Source organism: Pleurodeles waltl, chromosome 3_1 (assembly GCF_031143425.1).
Source record: "Pleurodeles waltl isolate 20211129_DDA chromosome 3_1, aPleWal1.hap1.20221129, whole genome shotgun sequence".
NCBI classification, from domain to species: domain Eukaryota; kingdom Metazoa; phylum Chordata; class Amphibia; order Caudata; family Salamandridae; genus Pleurodeles; species Pleurodeles waltl.
Window position 1 is genome coordinate 126,287,713 of NC_090440.1, and position 24,728 is coordinate 126,312,440.

At 46.6% G+C, this 24,728-nt stretch overlaps 1 protein-coding gene across 1 annotated transcript in view; it reads left to right on the top strand.

The window, feature by feature from the left end:
• SLC5A12 (solute carrier family 5 member 12) overlaps nucleotides 1-24,728 on the top strand; it is a 254,456-nt gene that overhangs the window by 124,195 nt on the left and 105,533 nt on the right. The window contains exons 7-8 of the mRNA XM_069221239.1: nucleotides 11,653-11,782; nucleotides 23,120-23,208. Coding sequence (XP_069077340.1) covers nucleotides 11,653-11,782; nucleotides 23,120-23,208 — 219 coding nt within the window. The remainder of the gene's footprint in view (nucleotides 1-11,652; nucleotides 11,783-23,119; nucleotides 23,209-24,728) is intronic.

Consider the following 24,728-nt stretch of genomic DNA (forward strand, 5'->3'; position numbering starts at 1 on the left):
GGCCATCTGTGGCTTCTATCGGGATGACTACTCTCCCCAACAGCCCAACTCAGACGCCTCTTGCCAGTATCTCAGCCAGGCCCGCACAACTGAACTTTCGGCTCCAGAGGTGGCTCCGCTCAAGGCACCAATCAGGATAGAAGAGGTAATCTCCGCAATAGCTAGGCTGGACACCTCGAAATCCCTAGAACAGGCGGGTTTCTGGGTCTGTTCTACAAAACCTTCTGCAAAAGCCTAGCCCCGATTTTAACTCCCCCTTTCAACACCATTACAGGTCCGGACACAATACCGCCATCCATGCTAGATGCATCCATTGTGGTAATCCCTAAGACTGGGAAGGACCTCACGCAATTCAGGTCTTACAGACCTATTTCCTTGCTTAACGTGGACATCACATTTCTTATGGGCTTTCTGGCTTTCCACCTGAACCCACTGATGCCTGGTCTGGTGGACCCAGACCAGACGGGCTTCATCCCACACCAGCAGTGTGGGGACAACACCAAGCAGAATATGCACATATTAGACAAGGCTCAGCGCTCCGGGCTCGAGCTGATGCTGCTCAGCACTGAGAAGGTGATCGACCGCGTCCACCGTGGCAACTCTGGCAACTCTGAAGCACTTCAGCTTGGGACCCTGGTTCCGAGTCTGGATAGCCAGTGCCTACAGCCACCCGAAGGCCACAGTCAGAGTCAACAGGGTAACCTCTGCCTTGTTCCTGGTTGGCCGTGGGACCCGCCAGGCGTGTACGCTTTCCTCCCTGCTGTTTGCTCTCTACATGGAGCCCTTTGCGCAGAGGGTGAGGGACATCCCAGAGATTACTGGGGCTGTCTTTGGCGGTAAAGAATATACTGTTGCACTCTATGCAGATGACGTGGTGGTTGTCTTGGATGACCTGCTGAGGGAGGTAGAGGCTTTCGTAGAGGTGTCAGGTTTTTGGATAAACCTCTTGAAATCTCAGGCACTTAGTCATATGCTCCCGATAGAGACGGTAGACTTGATGGCTCAGCTGTAACCGTTCCATTGGCAGACGCACTCCATCCCATACTTTGGCATCCAGATAGCCATCACAGAGTCATCATAGCTGAACCATAAGGGTCTCTGTCAGAGAGTCAAAAAAGGCCTGACCCTATGGCAACTCCACCCTATCTCATGGCTAGGCAGAGTAGCCGCCATAAAAATGTCAATCCTTCCCATGGCCCTGTTCCTTTTCCAGGCACTCCTGGCCGAGCCCCCACTCAGCTTCCTTCAGGCATTACAGGGTGAAATTAATCGCTTCTTATGGGCTGGTAGGAAACCTGGAATGGCCCGACACCTGGCTTATCAACCTCCACTTAGGGGGGACTGGGAATCCCAGACCTACAGCAATACTAAAGAACAGCCCACCTTCAGTACCTGGTTGAGTGCTCTTGACCGGAGTTGGATAGGTGCTGGCTGTTCATGGACTGTGCTATTGTGGAACCTCCCTCTGGAAGATCCCCTTACTCACATGCTACCATAGCCCATGGGGCCTGTACTCTTATGCCGTCACCATAGCAACTATGAAGGTTTGGGACCAAGCAGCATGCACTAGGGGACTGACATCCTTCCCTTCTCCTATGGCGCCCATCGTGGGGAACCCGGATTTCACTCTGGGCTTGGACCAAGGATCCTTTCACCCCAGGACATCCCGAACATGTCGACCCATCAGACACTTGCTCGATGATGAAAGATCACTGCCCTTCAAAAGGTTAAGAAACACCCACTCCCTACAAGACACTGAGAGAATGCATTACCTCCAGATCCGCCAATGGGTAACAAATCCCTTGATTCAGGAAAAGGCATGCAGACCCCTCACACGGTATGAGAAGTGGTTACTGACAAAGATGACACATAAACATATAGGGGCATATTTATACTCTGTTTGCGCCGGATTTGCATCGTTTTTTTTACGCAAATCCGACGCAAAACTAACTCCATATTTATACTTTGGCGTTAGACCCGTCTAGCGCCAAAGATCTTGGAGTTTGCGTAATTTTTTAGCGTGGACACCTTCCTTGCGTTAATGATATGCGAGGTAGGCGTTCCCTTCTAAAAAATGACTCCGAGGCATGTGCGCCGTATTTACACTCCCGGGCAAAAATGACGCCCGGGAGTGGGCGGGTCCAAAAAAATGACGTCCAGCCGCTTTTGCTTAATTTTTTAACGCCTGGTCAGGGCAGGCGTTAAGGGACCTGTGGGCTCGGAAGGAGCCCAGAGGTGCCCTCCCATGCCCCCAGGGACACCCCCTGCCACCCTTGCCCACCCCAGGAGGACGCCCAAGGATGGAGGGACCCATCCCAGGGAACTTAAGGTAAGTTCAGGTAAGTATTTTTTTTTTTTTTTGGGGTGGCATAGGGGGGCCTGATTTGTGCCCCCCTACATGCCACTATGCCCAATGACCATGCCCAGGGGACATAAGTCCCCTGGGCATGGCCATTGGGCAAGGGGGCATGACTCCTGTCTTTGCTAAGACAGGAGTCATTTCAATGGGGGTTTGGCGCAAATCGGGTTGAGGCGAAAATTTTGCCTCAGCCTGACTTGCCCCATTTTTTGACGCCCAAGCTCCATTTTCCCCTACGCCGGCGCTGCCTGGTGTAAGTCATTTTTTTTTACGCACACCAGGCAGCTCCGTCGGCTAACGTCATTCCATAAATAAGGCGCCCGCATGGCGCTTTGGAATGGCGTTAGCCGGCGTTAAATTTTTGGACGCACAACTGCGTTGGCGCAGTTGTGCGCCAAAAAGTATAAATACGGCCCATAATCTCAGACCTCTATTGTCTGCTTCAACAAACATTCCCAATATCGAGAATCCTGAGTCAGGCACGCTAGGAGGCAGAGCTTGGCAGACTTCTGACACCCCGGGAGTGGGAGGCGATCTATTATATAGCATGTCATACAGCCTACAGCACAACTAGCATAGAGGCTGCAGTGAAGATTGATAACTACTGGTATCTCACCCCAGTCCAGCTCTACAAGAGCGACCACTCACGTTCACCCCTGTACTGGAGGGGATGCAGCAACTCAAGTACTTTGGCCCAGCTCCGATGGGATTGCCTGAAGCTGGCCTTCTACTGGGAGGGAACCTTAGATGAAATTGACCATCACTCCCGCGATTCCATGCTTATATCATACTGGGCCTACCAAATCCTTTGACGTTCCCGCTTAAGTCCTTACCGGGCTCTCAGATCGGTCTAAACCTAGGAGTGGCCTTACAAAATATATTGACTCACTGGGGTACCCCACAGATCCCTACACAGCTGGAATGGTTACATCGGCCCTGGCAGATCTTGGGCATGGAAAATCTTACCCTTGAAGTACAGGGGCAATCTTACAGATAGCTATGGCACCCCTTCCTGTCCCTACTCTGTGGAAAGTTCAGAAAGCTGTCCTGCCCTAAATACTTATGACTCCTACTCCTTCCCAATGGGGATAGCTCCTAGGGAGGTGAACTGGTAGGAGGCCACCTCAGAAGCCCTGTATACATTCCTTACAGTTCGACAGCATATACTTTTCCTGGGGGGGGCAGGATAGGAGAGATGGGGTGGGGAGTTGGTCGATAGAGTGTATGTTTTCCCTTCTATGTTTGGTGGGTGCTGCGTCACCCCTTGTTTTTCATATTAAAACTTCAAGAACGAAAGATGAACCATAAAATGCTTGCCTCTTTTCATAGAAAAGCAGACCTAACTGCAGTTAGCAAACTCCACACAACTTTTTTTTAGCACATTCATCTAGTGATAAATGTACTCTTAAATCCTTAAATCTAACCATTGGTTCGATATTGATTGTAGACATCTTAGACTTGACCTTCCCAGGTGCAGGCTATAAAGACAAGGATACTGACCAGATTTAAAGGATGCTTTCTCTGTTAATGATTCTACTAGATTCTGGTCACTGGTTTCCAAAGGTGATAATTCTTCTGTTCCTGAACCCACTAACTATGTAGCATCAACCAAATGGTCGAAGCATTGTAGGTCCCTATATCATGGTGTTGCCCTGGTTTCCTTTGAGGGATCACATTTTGCAGTGGGTCTTCTGAGTTATTCTTCTCTATTGTTTGGCCTGTTTGATATCATGGTTGCCATGATTACTCTTGTGAGTGGCAGGGCTCCTGAAGTAGGTGGCATCCCTGTTGACATGTTCATGCCAATCTAGATGAGTGGTCTAAATATATACTTATTTTTGCAAATGCCATCACAAAGGGGGCTCCAATCTTGGACTGTTGGAGGTATGCTGAAGTCTTTTCAATTTATAAAAAGGGCAACAGAACTGTCTAGCCAAATATAGACATATCAGCTTAATTGACCACTTTCATCTAAAATGCAGGATTGGATTTCTGAGAATGATATACTAAGCCACTTCCAAGCTGGGTTCAGAGAAACACATCTACTATTGACCAAGTATTTTGTTTCATTATATTATAGTGGAAGGTTTTTTTGATTGGGAGAGGCAACCTTTATGTTGGCCTTGTCGACCTAAAATCTGCTTTCGATCTGTTCCCCAGATTCAGGCTTTCGCAAGTCTGTCACAACATGGGCATGCAACTGGACGTTTGTTTACCTAATCATACATTTACATTAAAACAACTAGGCACAAAAACGTTGGGGAGTACAGGGCCAACTTACTGAGAGGATCCCAATTTCCAAAGGGATTCGACACAGCTGTGTCCTGGCCTCCACTTTGTTTTCATTGTACTTAAATCACATTGTGCACTTTCTTTCCCAGATGTCTGCTGATGCCCCTTCTCTAGCTAACATGAAAACACCTAGGGGGTCATTACAACCCTGGCGGACAGTGTTAAAGTGGCGGTAAGACAGCCAACAGGCTGGCGGTCTTTTTTTGGGAATTATGACCATGGCGGTCATCCGCCGCTTCTCCGTTCCGCCCGCCAGGGCGGAGACGACCGCTGGGCTGGAGACCTGGGTCTCCAGCCCGGCGGCCATGACAATACTGCTGCCGGTATTGTGACCCGGCTTACCGCCGTGGATTTCCAGCGGTAGGAACCGCCATGAAATCCATGGCGGTAAGCACTATCAGTGCCAGGGAATTCCTTCCCTGGCACTGATAGGGGTCTCCCCCATCCCCCACCCGACTCCCTCTCCTACACCCCCCACCACCCCTGCCACCCCCCAAGGGTGGCAGGACCCCTCTCCCCATCCCGACATTACCTTACACACCCGACACGCACGCAGGCACAACTAACACACGTACACGCACACACACAGACACACATGCCAACATCCACACACACAGTCAGACACGCACACCCACATACAAACATACACGCGCACATCCATACAGGCATACCTACAGACATACACCCACTCATTCCCAAAACACTCAACACCCCCGCAAGCATACACGCACTCACACACCCCCTCTACATACGCCCACGCACACCCCCATGCACGCACACAACACACAACACCCCCCACCCCCCCCTAACGGACGATCGACTTACCTGTTCCGTCGATCCTCCGGGAGGGGACGGCAGCCATGTGGGCAGCTCCGCCGACACCACACCACCAACAGAACACCGCCACGGCGAATCACAGGACGTGATTCGCTGGACGGTGTTCTGTTGGCGTGGCGGTGGAGGTGGAACAACCTCCACTTCCCCGCTGCCCGTCACTATGGCTGTTGGCGGCTCTCCGTCGGAAAAACAGCATAGAGCTGCCAACAGTCATAATACGCCGAGCGGAAAACCGCCACCACCGTCTTCAGCACGGCGGTCCCTCAGCGGTCTTGTAATACGACCGCCGAGGTTGTAATGACCCCCATAGTCTCCTTTTTTTTGATGGCACTTTATTGATCTTTAAAACAGCAAGTGAGCTTCAAGAATTAAAGATTAGTGGTGCAAAAACAAAACTCGTCATTTAACAAGCATAAACCATATAAAGGCAATCTTGAGTTAGGTAGAATTCTGCTAGAGAGGGTGGATTTGTTTGATTATCTGTGTATAATGCTTGCGTCTGATATGAGATGGTGACAACATGTTGATAAGGTAATTGTCAAGTATAGGCAGATGGTAGATGTGATTCTAAAGTAGCATTGTGCATCCTTTAGTAAACCCATAGTGCCTGCTCTTCAAATCTATGCATCCAAAGCCGTGGGCTCAGACCTTTATGGAGCGGATCTCTGGGACTTTTCAAACATTAATGAATTATTATGGTGAAAGATGGAAATTTTATGCTCTTTAGCCTCTCTCTCCTCTAGTACTCCTCTTTATCCTTTGTCATCAGACTTGGGTATGTAACCAATTGAATGCAAAACTAGGCTGCAACCCTTACTATTTCGGAGGAAAAGCTGGTCCACTCCTGAGCTTGCCACTATGCAGCTGCTTTGCAGGATGTTAGTAAGGCAGACTGAATACAATTATCTGGCTTTCTACCATCAAGGAACTCTTGCCTACTTTGGGTCTTTCTGACCTTTGGCAGCCTGTCTAATGACCATATTTCCTCTAAAGAGTTGCTAATGAGACACATATTGGTCACAAAAAAGACAAAATTGAGGCCCAATAAGCAGCTAGTGCCACTTTGTTGGTGCAGTTCCTTGATTTCAAGACCACTTGTGTTTTTGAGCAATTCTGGGATCTTATCACTGTCCCTTTGGACAGGAGGTTTTATTTTCAATTCAGAGTTTGCTCATCACTGCTGAAATCCTTTACTTGCAAATGAGTGGCAGTGAATTCTACTCCTGCCCTTGTTGTGATTGCTCCAAGGAAAGTCCTGCACATGTTTTATTTGTTGCCCTGCTTATGTCCAACCACAATCTTGCTTGCTTGTACATTTGCTACATTATTGGGCTAAATGTGGTTGATTAGAAGGAAAAGGCTTCTTCCTCATCATGATGTATGGTCTGGTTCTCCCTAAGTCCTTTTTTAATAGTAATAGTGATTTCAATAGGTTACTTGTCAATTGCTGTATGACCTTGCTGCTACCAGGGTTCTCTTACATATATCATTAGTCTATCTCCTTTTAGATATCAGGTATTGCCTAAGTTCCGTCTGGACATTGTATACATGCATGATGGTTTCAGTTGACTGTGATTTTATTATGTTTTAATGCACTGAGCACTTTCATCTTTCTTGTATACTTTTATTGCTTGTGTCAAAATAAAGTTATTAGAAATGTAATGACTCAACTCCCTTATTATTAGTGATGGCACTCACAGCATCATGTATAAGATCTTAGAAAATTTGACATGATCACACATGCACTTCTGAAACCTGTGCACCATCGGCAAAGCCTTCAGCTCTGGCACCACATTGTAATTGTTTACCAAGATACTCAGCAGCGGGACAGCTAGACACGAAGTCAAGAAGGAGTTCTCCTGCTAGAAAAGTAAGATCTGGTTCCCCTCCTATTCTAATCCATAATCTCCAACACTTCTACACTCAAGCCTAAGCAAAACTCATTCAAAAGAGAACAACCAAGCCGTATCACCACCTTTGAAGAATTTCCACTCCCATTGATCTTTGACCAACTCCTGCTCCCACCTGCAAATCTGTCCATCCTTTTGCCACCCTAACTTTACCTGAAGGCTCTGTGCCAGCAAATTTTTCCTCTTGACTTTTAACATCCATCTGTGGTGTTATATGCCCACTTCACACTTTTCTTCAGTACGTTCAGTAATATATGATTAGGCAGGTACTTGCCTAGTCCCCCTATGACTTACTCTTTGGGACACAGCTCCAGTGCACCCAAGGCTCTGGCCTCACTCATTCTGTTCACTCATTCAGCTCTGTGACCCTCTCTTTCTCTCTGTTATCCTCTTTCTCTCTCTCTCCCTCTCTCTGTCTCTCAGTCTCTCTCTCTCTCTCTCTCTCTCTCTCTTTCTCCATCTTTCTCTCTCCCCTTGCAGCTTCTCTCCATCAATTATGTTACTACATTGCCACTGTGTTTTGCATTTACTGCCTATGATTCTATTCATGTGAAGATTTATTTTGCCTCTTTCATGCACTTCTGCTAATTTCTGCTGCTTTCTCCAACTCCATGGCCACTTTTGTGTGCTCATTTCTGCTGCCTTTTCCATTTCCATTCACTCATTTTATGCTAATTTCTGCTTTTTTGCTCTTTTGTCACCAACTTTTATTTTCCACTACTTTTCCCTCTATTTTTGAGCAGATCTTTTCCACTTTTGCATCCTTTGTTCTCTTCTGTCCCTTTTGGGACCTTCTCCAGCTCTTTTCTAACCACATACTCCTTACCTGCTATGCACACCTCCTGCAATCTCTTGCTCTTAGTGTGCCCCCTCCCAACCTTGACACCTCCACCTGCTCTTATCTCCTTTCCCAGGAACTACTTAATTGCTGCTGCAGTGCAGATGCACCACTGGTGCTCTAAGGGTACACCAAAAGACAAGCCCACTTGTGCCCGTCTGTAGCCAAAATGAGCCCAGTGCCAGGAACCCTGGTCCTTTCCCATCCATTGCTAGCTCACAGCTACCCTCTGAACTCTCAACACCGGTGGCTGCTAACTTAGTTGCTGCTGTACAACACAACAATGAGGGAACATTCTCCTGTGTGTCCTGCAACTTCCTTTTCATGCTCCCATACTCACTCTTCACTCCCACACTGACAGAGCCCAACATCCCATCTCCTCACACTCACACAGTACAGCCACCACCAACTAAACCAACTGAACACTCTGCATTCTCATGCTTGCTCCTCATCACACGCTCATTCACCAAACATGCCACAGAAATCTCTTATGGACTCCATGACCATGCCATCATCCTGCTGTTTCTCAAAGAAACCTGGCTGAACACCACATTGGCCCATGACATGGCCACAGCAACACTCACAGTTATCAACTGCTCCACCTCCACGATATATCCACCTGCAACATGGATCACATGAGGTTCAAACTTTACATTACAGCCAATTTCACCCTGAGCAGAATTCTGGCCTCCATACCTCCAGGGCTGTGTTCCAATGTCAGTCACCTTTCCCTCTACTCCAGCACCTTTAACCTCCTCAGAGATCTGAACTCCAGCATCTTTAACCTCCTCAGAGCCCTGCTAACCCGAACTAAGCAGCTCTACTGGAAGACCTTAAAAACTGGGACTCACACCAACCACGTGGACATACCACACCCTTTTCAACTTCAGCAATCCTATCCAGTACCATTATGGACTAACCACGAACAGACTAACCCACAGAAATGGGTACAACATCCCAGATGAGGATCGGACTACATTTTTCTCTGCATACTGGCCCAAACACTTCTGCAGCCTGCATGAACCCATTACCAACTGAATCACCATCTGGCTGACCCCTTGCCCCTCACAAGCACACTGTAGCCACAAGATCCTCAAGCGAGCTGGTACATGGAGATACTCAGGATGGCAAAGCACTGCCTCAAACAACCTTAGCACAGCTGAAGATTGAGCCAGAACACCTTCAAATCCACCCCGAGGCTCTACCATTAACAGATCCAGAACACCAAACACATTACATAAACAACCAGTATCAGCAGCAATAAAGGGACAACGTGAAAGATTTCCTTCACTAGCAACTACCTCCAACTTCATCACCCTCTCATGGATCTCTGAAACAAACTTTTTGTATTCTTCTGCATTAAGCTAACCTACATATACAGCAACTTTGACCCTTAATCAGACAGCACAGACTTAAACTAGGACTCCCCATCTCGAGCAGGGAAATGACCGTAACCACATGGTCTGCCAACACCCTGAACGATACCACCACGACCACAAAGTACATTCACTCTTGCACCCACCACACCTTCACCAGAGAACTCATACCTATTTTGAATGTTTTCATCTCATCTGCCACATTCCTGAACACTTGGAATCACACCACAGCCCTCCCACTACTCAAGAAAATGTCTGTAGACCCATCATCACTTGTCAACTACAAACTGATCTCCCTGTTTCCATACTTAGCCAAAATACTAGAGAAATTCATCAACAGACACCTCTCCCGCTATCTCAATGACCAGCACCTCTTTGACTTCAAACAGTCCAGCTTCATACCAAACCACCGTACACTCAGCAGCCCTCATTCTGCTGGATCTCTTTGCTACATTCAACACAGTCTCCCATCCAATCGTCACCTGATTCCTACACAAGCTGGAACTCCAAAGGCCTGCTCTTTGATGGATTTGCTCCTTCCTCTCAGCATTCGTGCCCACAGTATTGACATGCTCCCCTACACTGATAACACTGAACTCATATTCTAGCTCATGGCCAGAAACCCAAGACTCTTAACAGGGATTCTGCCTGCATGATCACCAACTGGGTGAAGTGCAAATGTTTGAAACTCAACACCGGCAAACCAACAGTTGTGGTCTGTGGGAAGAACACCTCAACTTTTGCCCAGCTGAACTAGGACCCACACCCACCACTCCCATCCCCTCCAAGAACCTTGGGATACTCATTGTCTGCAAACTAGACATGACTACCCAAGTCAATGCAGTCCTGACTCCTGCTTCCACAAACTGAAGATGCTGAGAAAATCTTCAAATGGCTCCCAAGCAGCACCGGCAAAACCGGCACACACATCCTTGTCATTAGTGATGGACTATGGAAACTCCCTCTGCACCTGGATCTGCAATCAACTTACCAGACAACTTCAAAGAATTCAGAACTTGGCAGCCATTATCATTCTCAACCTCCCATACAGCACAAATAGTATGCTGCACCTCATTGAGCTCCACTGACTTCAGATACGCAAGAATACACAGTTCAAACTCCTCACTCACATCTTTAAGATCTTTAAGCACCACACAAAATGTTTCCAGCATACTTCAATATTGCCATGATCTCCTTTCACAAACCATCCAGACACCTGGCTAGGCTGGACTCCTACTTGCACTCATGCCACACATACTCAGAACCAGATCCAGAGGTTGGACCTTTGCTGAAATTGCTCACAAAGTGTGACATCACCTAACATTACACATCAGAGCCTTCTCCTCACTTCTTGAGTTCCATAAGAAGCTGAAGTCTTGGCTTACTGAATAAGAGACATGACTAGACTGTCACCGGCTGGGTGGTAGTTTGCCCTACTAATACACATACTATACTATAACATAACATAACATAACATAGTATAATATCCCTATAGTGTACAGCACTCTTTTATTTTTTACCTTAATCATGCTACACCTACACACCAGTATTACAGTTATTTTTGTTGCAAGAGCCCCAGTTTCAGCATCTCAAATATCATACCATACCCTTTTATTCTAACTGTCCACTGTTCAGTCAGTCATGAGGAAACATTTGTTAGATAGTCACACCTATATAAAAATGTTATGAGATTTCTAAGTTTCCATCCAGTTTCTGTCATAAGATGTTGATATCACAAAGCCTTTGGTTTCACAATCCTTTGAAAACACTGTCTACTGCAACCAATTCTCTAACACAGGAAACAGTTATGCATTTGCCCTAATATAACATTGGGGAACAGGTTTATGTTCATGTAAATACAATTTGCACAAGCCTGGTCTGATACGACAGCTAGTATTTTTGAGTTCACATGTTTATAAATATAGGATAGAAAAAAACATAGAATTGATCCTTGGACTATTGCTGATTCCTTGTATATGATCACCATGTTTAATCCATCCCTGTTAATTAATTTATCCTTCTGTCTTCCCTATCTTTTAGAGCTTTGTACCTAAATTTGTTAGGGCTCTGGATAATTCTTGTCTGTGCAGTATTTTCTGGCCTTCTGATGTATGCACATTACAAAAGTTGTGATCCTTGGACGGCAGGTTTTGTATCAGCTCCTGATCAGGTAATTCTAGTTGATCTCTTTTTTTTCTTTAACTAATTTTATTAGTTTTCCAAGGTATACTTACAAGACAGTAATGACATTCCTGTACACATCATTCCACGGATATTACATTATCCATGGGGCAACATTATACATATGCTTCTATGGCAAGACAGGAGTTACTGGTTCAATCATTTTAACTTCTAAACAAGCTCAACACAAATAAAAAAAAACTGGAAGTTTCATGTTGACAAGTGGCAATAGGATTACAAACAAGCACACTGCATCTCGTAATTAAAGGTGGAGTGCATTGCTCCACAACAATAACTGTGTGTCATTATTGGTGAAATATCTATGTATGTATTACATCCCAGTATCGCTGACATCCCACCTCCTACAGCCTGAAACAGTGGACTAGCTGCCTCCTATATTTCCCATAATGGAGAATTAGTATGTGGTACTTGCATATGGGTGCCGGGGGGAGGGAAAGGGGGCCTGTATCTTTGTTAAGGTAGGCTATATACAGTTTAGCTTGACCGCTACGGAACAACCAATAGGACATCATTTGTTCATAATAATTATGCAACTCCTGCATATATATGTCCCAGCCACTTGTGATTGGGACCTCACGCAACCCCTTGGCTTCCTCCCGCTTAAGTGTGCCTACTTCAGCTTTACCCCATTTCAACAAAGCAGCACTACAGTGGGAAAGTGTTGGGAGAGTGGGTGACTTCCAGCTCATAGTGATAGCTCGTCTGCCTATAATTAATGCTAGGTCAATAAAGCGACTAGTTACAACTGTCCGCTTGGGACGACAAAAGACCCCCAATTTGGCGCCTTCTGCTGTATGTATTTCTGCATGCTAGGTCAGTTCTGCAAGTGTTCCTTTTATTTGTTGCCAAAAAAACCCGATTCCCGACAGGACCAGAACATTAGTATCATATTGTAAACAGGATCATGACAACGGGGGCATTCTGATGAGGATCCATACATTTTATTCAATGTATCTGGTGTAAGGTGTGCCCTGTGCAATATAGTGTACTGCATATATTGAAACTTAGCATTTATCAACAATTTTTTGTAGTAGATCAGTACCCTGTCCCATTTTTGATCCTGAAGTTCTCTGCCCACATCTTGTTCCTATCTCTCACGCAACACCTGTAGAGGGTTGTGGGTCGTGGGTCCTGTGCGCCAGCGTCCGGGTGAACCAAGTGATTAAGCTCTTCCCACTGCCTATGATGTGGAGGGCATGCACTAACGGATAAGGATCCTGTTCCAAGTCTGTTATTTGCCACTGCTCAGCCAGTTTGGCAATTAGCCTACCGTGTACTATGAAATGTTCTCTTGGGATTCCCCCTTCACAGCATAAGTGGTCAAAGGACTCAAGCACTTTATTACGGAATGGAGCTCCCACTGTTCGATCCCTACTGCTTCCCATTGCTGTAGCCCAGCTTTGCCCAGCTTTGCCCGAAATGGCCCAAACGCTGCAAGTCTAATTCCAGGAGGAATATGTCGGAAGTGGGTGCATAATTCTAATACTGCGCTTAAAGATAGGGTGGGTCACTGCTAGCAATGTACTACTATATGGAGGTGGTGAGGCGGACTGGAGAAAGGTTTCCCGAACCAAGTGTTGTGCTTCCCTGCTGGAGCGCTGCGTCAGTTCATCTAGCTAATGTCCTGCTAACCACTGGTCCGGCCACTGTAGTTGCACAGCCAAATAAAAATGTTCAAAATTGTGGCCTCCTAAACCCCCCTCTCAATTGGAATTTGAAATTTACCTAGCGCCACCCAACATCTGCCCTTGTTCCAAAGTAAGGTACCTAATTCAGCATGCAGCATATGGAAGGCCTTCTTGGGGATAATTTGAGCGAGATTATGAAAATAATACAAGAGGCTCTGAAGTACAACCATTTTAGATAATGCGATCCTCCCTTGCACAGTAAGTGGTTGAGTGCTCCAGAAGGTCATCTGAGAGCATGTAGTTGTAATACCTCTTGTGAAGTTACCATCCAGAAGATCTTGTGTGGTGTGGTAAATGTTTATACCTAAATAACTTGGGGTAGCGGACTCCCAGAGTATTTCTCGAGTTTCCGCTTGGAGGTGCTGCGTAGGACAGCGTGGGTGCAGAGGAAATAGGCATGACTTTGACCAGTTTACTTCCACACCCGACATTGCCCTGAACTTGGATAATATCTTAGTTATGACACTTATGCCATTCCTTATATCATGGATATAAATCAGCGTATCATCCGTGTTAGAAACGGGGTCTTTGGTTGGCAGTCGGGTTACCCCCTGTCCAAGCAAGGACCCTCGCTCTAGTCAGGGTAAAGGAGAATCACTCAGTTAACCACCTTTCACCTCCCTTGGTAGCCTAGCACAAGCAGGTAGGCTTACCTTCAGTGACATGGTGTAAAAAATTTGTACCACCACGCACAGTAACTCAGTGAAAACACTACAAAATGACACTACACATATTTATCTAAACAAAACAAGACCAAAAGGACAAAAATCTGACATACACAAGTCAAATTATGAATTTAAAAAAATTCTGATAAAAAATAGCGCTTAGAAACACAAAATGCTTCGATGAGGTGAAAACACGGCGTCGTAATGGAGTCGCTCTCAACAATCTAACGCCACTGGCGCCAGGCACGGAGTCACGCAGACCCCAAGGTACACTACCTTAGTAAACTGTGAGAACAAGTCGGTGTGCGAAGTCGAGGATCGTGGCATTGCTGGATCCGAGGCGGCGTTGGTTCTGGTGCTGCGGGGCGAAGGAGCAGAGACGTCACAAAGAGGTGTTGGGTCCTTGCTGCGGAGCAGTGGAGGTGAGGCAGCGTCAGTGCAAAGCATTGAAACCACGCACTTCGGCCGGCGTCGGTCATTACGTGGTGCTGTGACTTCCACGGAGTTGCAGACTTCGGCAGGGCTGCAGCAGTGTTGGGCCTGCGAGGGTCGTCTCCCTCCAGCGAGGACCATGGAGTCAGTTGCAGCGGCGTCGCTCCGGAGTCGCCCAAAGTCGGTTTTCTTGGATTTTTACCAGCCTTTCCTTTCAAGGGTCCAGCGACTGGATAGGATACCACTTGTCAGGACAGGAGTATCAGCAGAAGGTTCAGGTGCTGGTAGGGGAACTCTTTGATGGCCCTGAGATTTCAGAACAGGGGGCAAGCTCAGTCCAAGCCCTTGGAGATTCTTCTCAAGCAGGAATATACCACAAAGTCCAGTCTTTGTCCCCTTTCACAGGCAGAAGCAGCAACTGCAGGATAGCTCTCACAAAGCACAGTCAGAGGCAAGGCAGAGGTTCTCAGCTCTTCAGCTCTTCAGCTCTTCTCCTTGGCAGAGGTTCCTTTTGATTCCAGAAGTGATCTAATTTTCAGGGGTTTTGGATGCTTCTCTTAAACCCCTTTCTGCCTTTGAAGTAGGCCTATTTCAAAGGAAAGTCTCTCTTTTTTATGAAATCCTGCCTTGCCCAGGTCCCAGACACACACCAGGGGGTTAGAGACTGCATTGTGTGAGGACAGGCACAGCCCTTTGAGGTGTGAGTGATCACTCCTTCCCTCCCTCACAGCACTGATGGTTCATCAGGATATGCAGGCTACACACCAGCTCCCTTTGTGTCACTTGTCTAGAGAGAGGTGCAAACAGCCCAACTGTCAAACGGATACAGAGAGTGAATCCACAAACAGGCAGAGTTACAGAATGGTTTAAGCAAGAAAATGTCTACTTTCTAAAATTAGCATTTTCAAACACACAATCTGAAAACCAACTTCACTAAAAGATGTATTTTTAAATTGTGAGCTCAGGGACCCTAAACTCCACATTTCTATTTGTTCCCTAAGGGGATCTGCACTTTAATAATATTTCAAGGCAGCCTCCATGTTACTCTATGAGAGAGATAAGCCTTACAACAGTGATTAAACACATTTGGCAGTATTTCACTGTTAGGGAATCTAAAACACATAAGTACATGTCCCACCTTTAACATACACTGCACCCTGCCCTTGGGGCTACCTAGGGCCTACCTTAGGGGTACCTTACATGTATAAAAAGGGAAGTTTTAGGCCTGGCAAGTGGGTACAATTGCCAAGTCGAATTTGCAGTTTAAAACTGCAAACACAGACACTGCAGTGGCAGGTCTGAGCCATGTTTACAGGGCTATGTATTTGAGTGGCACAACCGGTGCTGCAGGCCCACTAGTAGCATTTGAGTTACAGGCCCTGGGTACCTCTAGTTGCACTTTACTAGGGAGTTACTAGTAAATCAAAGAGGCCAATCGTGGAAAGTCAATTACACATATATTTTATACAGGAGCACTTGCACCTTAGCACTGGATAGCAGTGGTAAAGCTCTCAGAGTACCAAAAACTACAAAAAGAGAATCCAGCACACATCAACAACCTGGGAAACAGAGGCAAAAGGTTAGGGGAGACCACACCAAGGATGCCAAGTCTAACAATCTGCATATAAGGAAGTGACCTGCATGATTTCATCCAGTGGAATCCCCACTCTGCACACTGCTGACCAAGCCTCTGGGCCTGCAGCTCCATAGCCAAGGTCAAGAGTAGTGGAGATAGGGGGCAGCCCTGGCGCTTGCCTCTTGTCACCGGGAATGAAGGGGAGATGCACTGTTCTATCTCTACTCCAGCTAAAGGACCCACGTATAAAAGATGTGTAAGATTATTCAGACGACTGGTTATGCTGAAGGCGGTTATGGGGGAGAACATATAGTTCCAATCAAACATACCAAATGCTTTTTTGAGGTCTAGAACTAAAAGCGTATGGCCATTGTGCCGGGCCTTTTCCAATATTCTATACAGCCTACATATTTTGAGTGTTGTGGATCTGCCGGCGACAAATCCTTCTGTTCTGGTCTTTATGTATTAGCTCGGGCATCTGAACTAGGAGCCTAGAGGCCACAAGTTTGCTTAATACTTTATAGTCTAAACCAAGCATTGAAAGGGGGAGGTAGGATGCCAGCTCTTGTAGGTTTTTCACTGGTTTGGGAAGAGATATGAGCAAGGATTGTCACAGGGACTGAGGGAGTCTACCCTCCTGCAATGCCACCATGTAAACCTCCAAACGTTTAGGCGCTAGTAGTGCTAGGTAGGTTTTATAAAACTCAATATGCCTCCATCTTGTGGTATTTCCTGTAGCTGACATTCATACCACCTCACCTATGTCTTGAGTCGTTAGAGGCGCATTCAGGGCTTCTACACTGGCAGGTTGTAGTGCTGGTAAGGTCACTCCCTGTAGGAAGGCCTGTATATTATCTGGGTTTAATTTATTGGTGGGGGATTTTACAGGTCTCAGTAGTACATAGTGAAAGCATCATGAATGTCTACTTGTGTGGTGAGCAGGTGCCTGGGAGATATCGTAATCACCGTGATTGGGAGTGTGGGTTACGCAACAACCAGGCCAGCAGGATTTGTCCCCCTCAGCATGCATCCTCACCTGATACGTTTTAAAGTCAAGACGACGGAGTTGCTCTATGAGGTGGGCGTGCATCTCCGTGGCAGTAAATAATTGGCGTTTTCCCTCTAGAGAGTCCTGTAACTGTAGTTCTACCTCCATAAACTTAGTCTATAATCATGCTAATTCCCTATGTATCGTTGCTCGAAACTCCACTGATGTGTGAATACAGTGTCCTCATATCACTACCTTCCATGCCTCCTAATCAATGGTGTGTGTAGTTGCCGTGCCCCAATTGTCAGTCAGGTAGTGCGTTAGAGCTTCTTGCATGGCTTCCTGAAACCCTTGGTCCTCCAATGCTACAAGTTGCAGCTTCCATGTAGGGACAAGTGGTCGTGGTTGACCCCATTGGAAACATATTAATGATGGATTATGGTCAGAGAAGGTATTCCCAAGATATTCTGCTGCAATAACCAATAACTGTAGGGGGTCTGACAGAATCCATAGTCTAGCCAGGCATGTAGGTCATGTGGTATAGAATAATGTGGGAACTCTATAGTTTCAGGATGTAGTACGCGCCAGCAGTCACGTAACGCCCACTGCTGCAGCCACTGGGAGAAGTGTGTGGTCACCAACACTACAGGTGAACCTGTTAGTGGGGTATAAGAGCGATCATGATCTACACTGTTAAAGTCCCCACCTAAAATAGACAGGAGATGTGTCCATTTAACCAATACAGCTGATAAACAAGCAAAGAGCCTGTAGTCTGGAAACAGGTAGATGTGAATGCTTTCTGTATGAAAGTACCCTCTTTTTGGCATGGTTACCCCCATTTTCTGCCTGATATTAGTGTGTTTGGCTGCGGTCACTGGGATTCTGCTAACCAAGACCCCAGTGATTATGCTCCCTCTCCCCTACATTTTGTCACTGCATACTGGTAACCCAGTATTTCACCCAAAATTGACATACTGGTGCCCCCTTATAAGTCCCTAGTATATGGTACCTAGGTACCCAGGGCATTGGGGTTCCAGGGGATCCCTATGGGCTGCAGCATTTCTTTTGCCACCCATAGGGAGCCCATGCAAAGGTTTCCGTGGGACTGCCATTGCAGCCTGCGTAAAAAGGTGCATGCACCCTTTCACTGCTACTTACACTCCACCAGGTCACTTATAAGTCACCCCTATATCAGGTCCTTCAGCCCTGAGGGCACAGTGCAGAGTACCTGTGTGTGAGGGCACCCCGTCACTAGCAGAGGTACTCCCACAACCTCCAGGACCATTTTTCAAGACTTCGTAAGTGTGGAAATGCCCTTTTATGCATGCACTGGACATAGGTCACTACCTATGTCTAGCAACGTAATGGTAACTCCGCCTATAGGCATGTTTGGTATCAAACATTTTGGAATCATACCCCAATGCTTTTGCAAGCATTGACTGTATGATTCCATGCACTCTGGGGGCTACTTAGAGGACCCCCAATATTGCCATTTCAGCCTTCTGAGGTTTTCCAGGCAGCCCCAACTGCTGCCACCTCTCAGACAGGTTTATTCCCTCCTGTTGCTTGAGCAGCTCAAGCCCAGGAAGGCAGAACAAAGGATTTCCTTTTGGAGAGGGGTGTTACACTCTCTCCCTTTGGAAATCAGTGTTAAAGACTTTGGATGGATAACCTCCCCAAGCCTCTGGAAATGCTTTGAAGGGCACAGATGTTGCCCCCCTTGCATAATCCAGTCTACACCGGTTCAGGGACCCCCAGTCCCTTCTCTGGCGTGAAACTGGACAAAGGAAAGGGGAGTGACCACTCCCCTGCCCATCACCACCCCAGGGGTGGTGCTCAGAGCCCCTCCAGAGGGTCGGGGGTTTTGCTATCTTGGATTCCAAGTTGGCAGGGCACTCTGGGAGCATCTGAGTGGTCAGTGCCAGCAGGTGACGTCAGAGCCCTCCCCTGATACCTGTGTAGCTGACCAATCCCCCTTTCAGGGCTATTTAGGGTTTCTCTCTTGGGTGGTTCTTCAGACTCAGATTGCAAGACTCCAGCAGGGATTCTCTGCATCCTTTACTTCACCTTCTTACCAAAGAAACTACATCTGGACCCTACAGGAACTCTACAACTGCAACAAAGAAGCAAAGACGACTTCTGCAACATTGTATCTTCAGCTCCTGCCAGCAACTACAACTGTTTCCTGGTCGTGCATCTTCAGAGGACATCCTGTCTTCAGCCTGCACCATAAGAACGAAGGAATCTCCCTTGGAGTGAAGGAGTCATTCCCCTGCTTCAGCAGGCATCTCTCTGCAACAACGATCAGTTGTGTGGGACCCCCTCCTGATGATCTGCATTGATCCTGAATCATGGGTGGTGGACTGAGGTGGTCCCAACATTCCTGACGTCCAACTGTCCAACTTTGGTGGAGGTAAGAGCTTGCCTCCCCATGCAAGACAGTACCCCGTGCACTGCGTGTTTTGCAGTTGCCAAGGCTTGTTGGCATCCTTCCACAAACCTCTTCATGCACCGTGCAGCTCCAGCTCCCAGCATTCCTTCTTGCAATGCACAGCTTCCTGTGTGGTTCTTCGGTGATGTGGGATCCTCTGTTGCAGTACTGCCTGGGCCTTTGCTGTGGGACTCTTGTATGCACTGCCTGGTCTTCTGAGGGCTCTCTGCATTGCTGAGAGACTCCTCTGACTCGCTCACCTGGGTAGAGTTCACCAAGTCCCTCCTGGTCCCAGGCAGCACCATGTTCCACTAACCACAAGCTTTGCATGTGCCAAGGTTGTTGGCCGAATCCAGCGACCCAAACCAGACTGCAATCATCAATCCAGTGTGGGACATCTTCTGCACCACCCAGGAACCCACATCCATCTTCTTGAGTGCAGTACTGACTGTTTTTCTTCACCAGTGGTTCTTCTTTTGCAGCTTCATCTGGGTTAGCAGGGGCTCCTGTTCTCCCTGGACTCTTCAGTGCTTCTTGGAGTTGGTCTCCTTCTTCCACAGGTCTTCAGGTCCAGGAATCCATCATTGGTGTCTTGCAGTCTCTTCTGGTTCTTCCCATATCTTCTTTCTCCTGTTCTTTTGTTTCCAGGAAACTTTCTGTGATTTACTCCTGCTTTCCTGGGCTCTGGGGTGCGTTCTATTACTTATCTTTGGTGTTTTCTAATACTCCCAGCACCCCTTTACACACTACACATGCCTAGGTGGGATACCGACTTTCGCATTCCACTTTCTTAGTATATGGTTTTTGTTCCCCCAGGCCCATTTCTAACTATTGTGATTTTCACTGTTTTTTAATTGCTTTTAAAGCTATTTCTGCATACTATATAATGTGTGTATTACTTACCTCCTAAGTCTCTGTGGTATTTTTGACATTTGTGTCACCAAAATAATGTACCTTTATTTTTGTAACACTGAGTATTTTCTTTCATGTGTGCGAGTACTGTATGACTACAGTGGTATTTCATGAGCTTTGCATGTCTCCTAGTTAGACCGTGGTTGCTCATCCGCACTACCCCTAGAGAATCTGGCTTCTAGACACCGTCTACATTTCACTAATAAGGCATAATTGTACATGGTATAAGGTGTAAGTACCTTAGGTACTCACTATAAATCAGGCCAGCCTCTTACACATTCATACTGCAGCGGCATCACCATGTGCATCTTCTGCAGTATTGTTTCTTTGTCTCTATAATTAAGAAGGTAGAGCAGTACTGGTCTGAGTGGTGTTCCAGCCAGTGTCCTGTGAGCTGGCACTCTGTGTGCGCGTTCCACAATGTAGTGTGGAGATAAGGCCTCCACTGTCAGTATTTGGGCCAGCCAGGTCTTAAGAAAATGGATGGGGTCTAGCCCTTTTGTCCCCTCCCAGAACCCCACTATTCAGATATTATTCAGTGGGACCAGCCCTCTGAATCTTCTTCTCTGTGCTCCATTTCCCTGACCTTGTCAGTGAGGGACCTGACTTTCTCCTCCAGCTCTGCTAGCAATGGTTGCAAGTCTTTGAAGTCACTTTCCATGCTTGTTACTCTTGCAGATAGTTTCTTCTGGTCCTCTCGGAGTAGGCTGACTTCCTCTGCTACCGCATCTACTCTATTATACATGTCCTGCTCAGACAACGCAATGGCTTCTTCGATTTTGTCCAATTTTTCATAATGAAGGGTGGGGGCAGGGCCACCCTTACATGCTGCATCCTTGGGGAAACCCGAAGAAACGGCCTTCTGTCGCTCCGATGGGCCAGCTCTGTATCTCCCTCTCTTCCACATAGCACCAATGTTGCAGGTAGCAAACTCAATTTCCCACAATCCGTGTCTTGTGACAAGTTGAAAGGTATGTCAACAATGTAATGTCCATCCACATCAGTACCGGACAGCAGGGAGCATGCCCGACGAAGGGCTCCATCCTCATAGGGCCGGGTGGGGGCCAAGGCACTCCACCACTGTTCTTTATTCCTATGACACTCTGGATTACCAGGGAGGTCCCCCACAGCAGTGCCCCGGAATGCGAGCAGGGCAGTCGCTCCGTATAGTGCACTAGCAATTATCTACCAGGCTGTCTGGACATTTAGCACTAACAAAAGGCCTGCGTCTCTGTACGGTCCAGTGCTGCACCACCTGGGACGTCTCCAGGAGCACTCTCAGCAGACAGGCCCCTCCCAGGCAGTGCCGCCGCTGCACTCTCCACTATTCAGCATGCAGGCCGTTCTATTTCCGCTTCAATAGTATGTTAAAGTCTCATTGCCTCCTTGTACAGCACTGCAACAACCCAACCAATATCTAAATGCAGCCCCAACATCTCGCTCCAGGGCGGTCCTTAGGACACTGCCAGAAATATTGCCATTAATCACCACAACTCGCAGTTGGGGCCCAGCAGGAGGGCTCGCCTGGCAGTCACCCCCTTACCACTCGGGGCACCTTTCGCCGTGTCCACCTCTTTGTCGGGCTGCCTCAGCCCCAGTCAATCGCAGCATACATACATTTTTTTTGCACTTATGGGAGTCCATGGTGGAGAGAAGTGAAATAAGGAAAGTGAGGGGGTGCTCATGCACTGTTACCAGGACCCTCCGTGGTCTTCGCTCCTTGCCGCAATCCGGGCCTTCTTGCCACTTACGGGCCCAGGCCACCACTTCCATCTTGTGCTGCATGGCAAGGGCTCCTCATGCTACTGCAGCCTGCGTGGTGTGTGGGGAATCAGCACAGCCTCACCCAGGTCCTCTGGGTGCCCCCAAGCTCGGGCCACACAGCCCCTCCTTGCACAGTTCAGGTCCAGTGGGGGTCCTCAACAAGCAATTACTGCCCTCTCATCCAGGGGCCCCACATGTCGCATCCGCCTCAATTACGAGCCGCCCCAGCTCAATCTGCAAGAGCACACTTCCTCTCTACAGGAGTGATAGGGGTTGGTGGAGAGGAGGAGGGGGAAAGGAAAAGCAGGGGTGCACAAGCTCTGTCTCCAGCCCCTCCGCAATCTCTTCTCCTCATCCCAAGTTAGGCCCTCCTACCCCGTCCAGGCCCAGGCTGCCTCCGTCTTCACACACTGCGCGGCAGCCTGACAGGCCGCCACGGCTAGCACGACACACAGGAAAGAGGCACAGCACTCCCCCCAGGTTCCCTGGTTCCCCCAGGCCACACAGTACATATTTGTCGGATCGGGAATCAGGCGGCTTGAACTTTCCTTGTTTCCGCCCGCCATCTTGCGTCACCAGACCATGCCTACTTCTGGTCCGATCTTTATAGTGACTTCAAATCTCACTTTGTTTATGGGAGAGTCTCTGGTGAAATGCATGACACACTGTTATAATGTAATAGCATTTATTTTCAAACATTATTTTACTTTACAATATAAAATCTAAATTTTCAATGCAAATGTATGTTTCATAATATTTCAAATCAGATTCCATGCTTAAAAACAGTAGCCCATTTGAGTACATTCCATGTCTTGATAATAACACAATTATTTTTAAACTGTTTTCTAGCTGATGCCTTACTTTGTTATGGAGGTGTTTGCAAAAATGCCAGGTCTGCCGGGGTTGTTTGTGGCATGTGCGTTCAGTGGGACTTTAAGGTAGGCTACATATATGTACATTTTGTTTACAGAAATTCCTCATAAAACCTTTTTAGTTTTCACTTGGAGCATTTTAAAGAAATAAATTACTGAAAAAGATGGACTCACTAAAGTACAAATATATATTTCCACTACAAAGTTTCCTCAGGTAGTGCAAGATTGTTTGCTCAGTGGCTGCACAGCTTCCACTGCTTGATATTCAAAAAAAATAATGAGTAAAGATTCAATTTGGAATGTGGAAGCAATGAAGCCTGGAGATCTCTTGAGATACAGTAATCAAGGCATATTTTCAGTGATATGTAATCCATATGGATGTACTGATATTAAATAGTATATCCAAAAGTTTTCTCATGTCCAGTAGTTCTTCCTTTAACACATGTTCCGTGAACAAGTCTTGAGGTGGAGAGCCAAACGTATTGGGTTAGTCTTTACACCAAAAATAAAGAGTACCTGAAGTATACCAATCCTCGCCTGTGGCGTTTTCATCTCCGCTGTGTAGGGTCCCAGTGTCTTGGGATCTACAGAAGGGGTTGCTGCTCCCAAAATGCTGTGACCTTAAAGTAACAGTTAGGTGGAATGTTCAATAACAATGTTACATTTTAAACTCTAAAAACCACTGATATTCACCAGTAATTTTCATAGTTATCCCAAGTAGCCTTAACTGTGCTGTAACGTAAGTATAACTCACCCCCCCTGCATCTGTAGGAAATTGAGTTACTTGTTGAGAGTGGCCAAAGCACCACTCGCATATCAATCCAAGATGTTTATTTTTGGGGGGTGAAAGCCCATAAAACATAGCATTAAAATACTATTCACTGCATTTAAAAAGATGGAACACCTCATAAATCATATGAACATTATCATAAAAATCCTAAAATTATTCCATAATTCTCTTCAAATGCTTCACAATACTCTGCATGCTTCCTCAAAATTCAAGCAGAATGTAACAATTTGCTCAAGGCAAATACAATATGCTTGCTTGTGTCAGATCAAAAGATTTAGGCACAATAAACAAATCCATTCGCACCTAGGACTAAGATGAACAGGACAAAAAAAGTACATGTTTAGCGTTCTGAATAATATTGGAGCAATAATTACACAAGAAAGAATCATGTTGACTAGAGTGCCATTTAGAAGAAAAATCTTTTACAGGTAATATATCAAATCAAATTTTAACATAAAGGCATTTTGTATAAAGCGGATAAATAGCTTCCCAATAGGGTTCAAATTTGGGGGTAAGTTTGTGGCACAGACACTGTCAAAAAGATTGCTACTATTAATTGATTGATGCCATTGTTCTGTGACAAAGTTCCAATACATTTGTTTGAAATTGATTTCATCTTGCCACAAAATCTGCATACCTAATCTAGATGTTTAGGTGCAACCACTGTATATTTAGATTTACATCAAGTACTGTGACCTCTTTCAATTCAGCTCTGTAGGATGCTAACTCGTGGTGAAACCACAATTTAACCCAAAAAGGAGAGGTGTCAAGGCAGCAAGATGGTCATTACCATTAA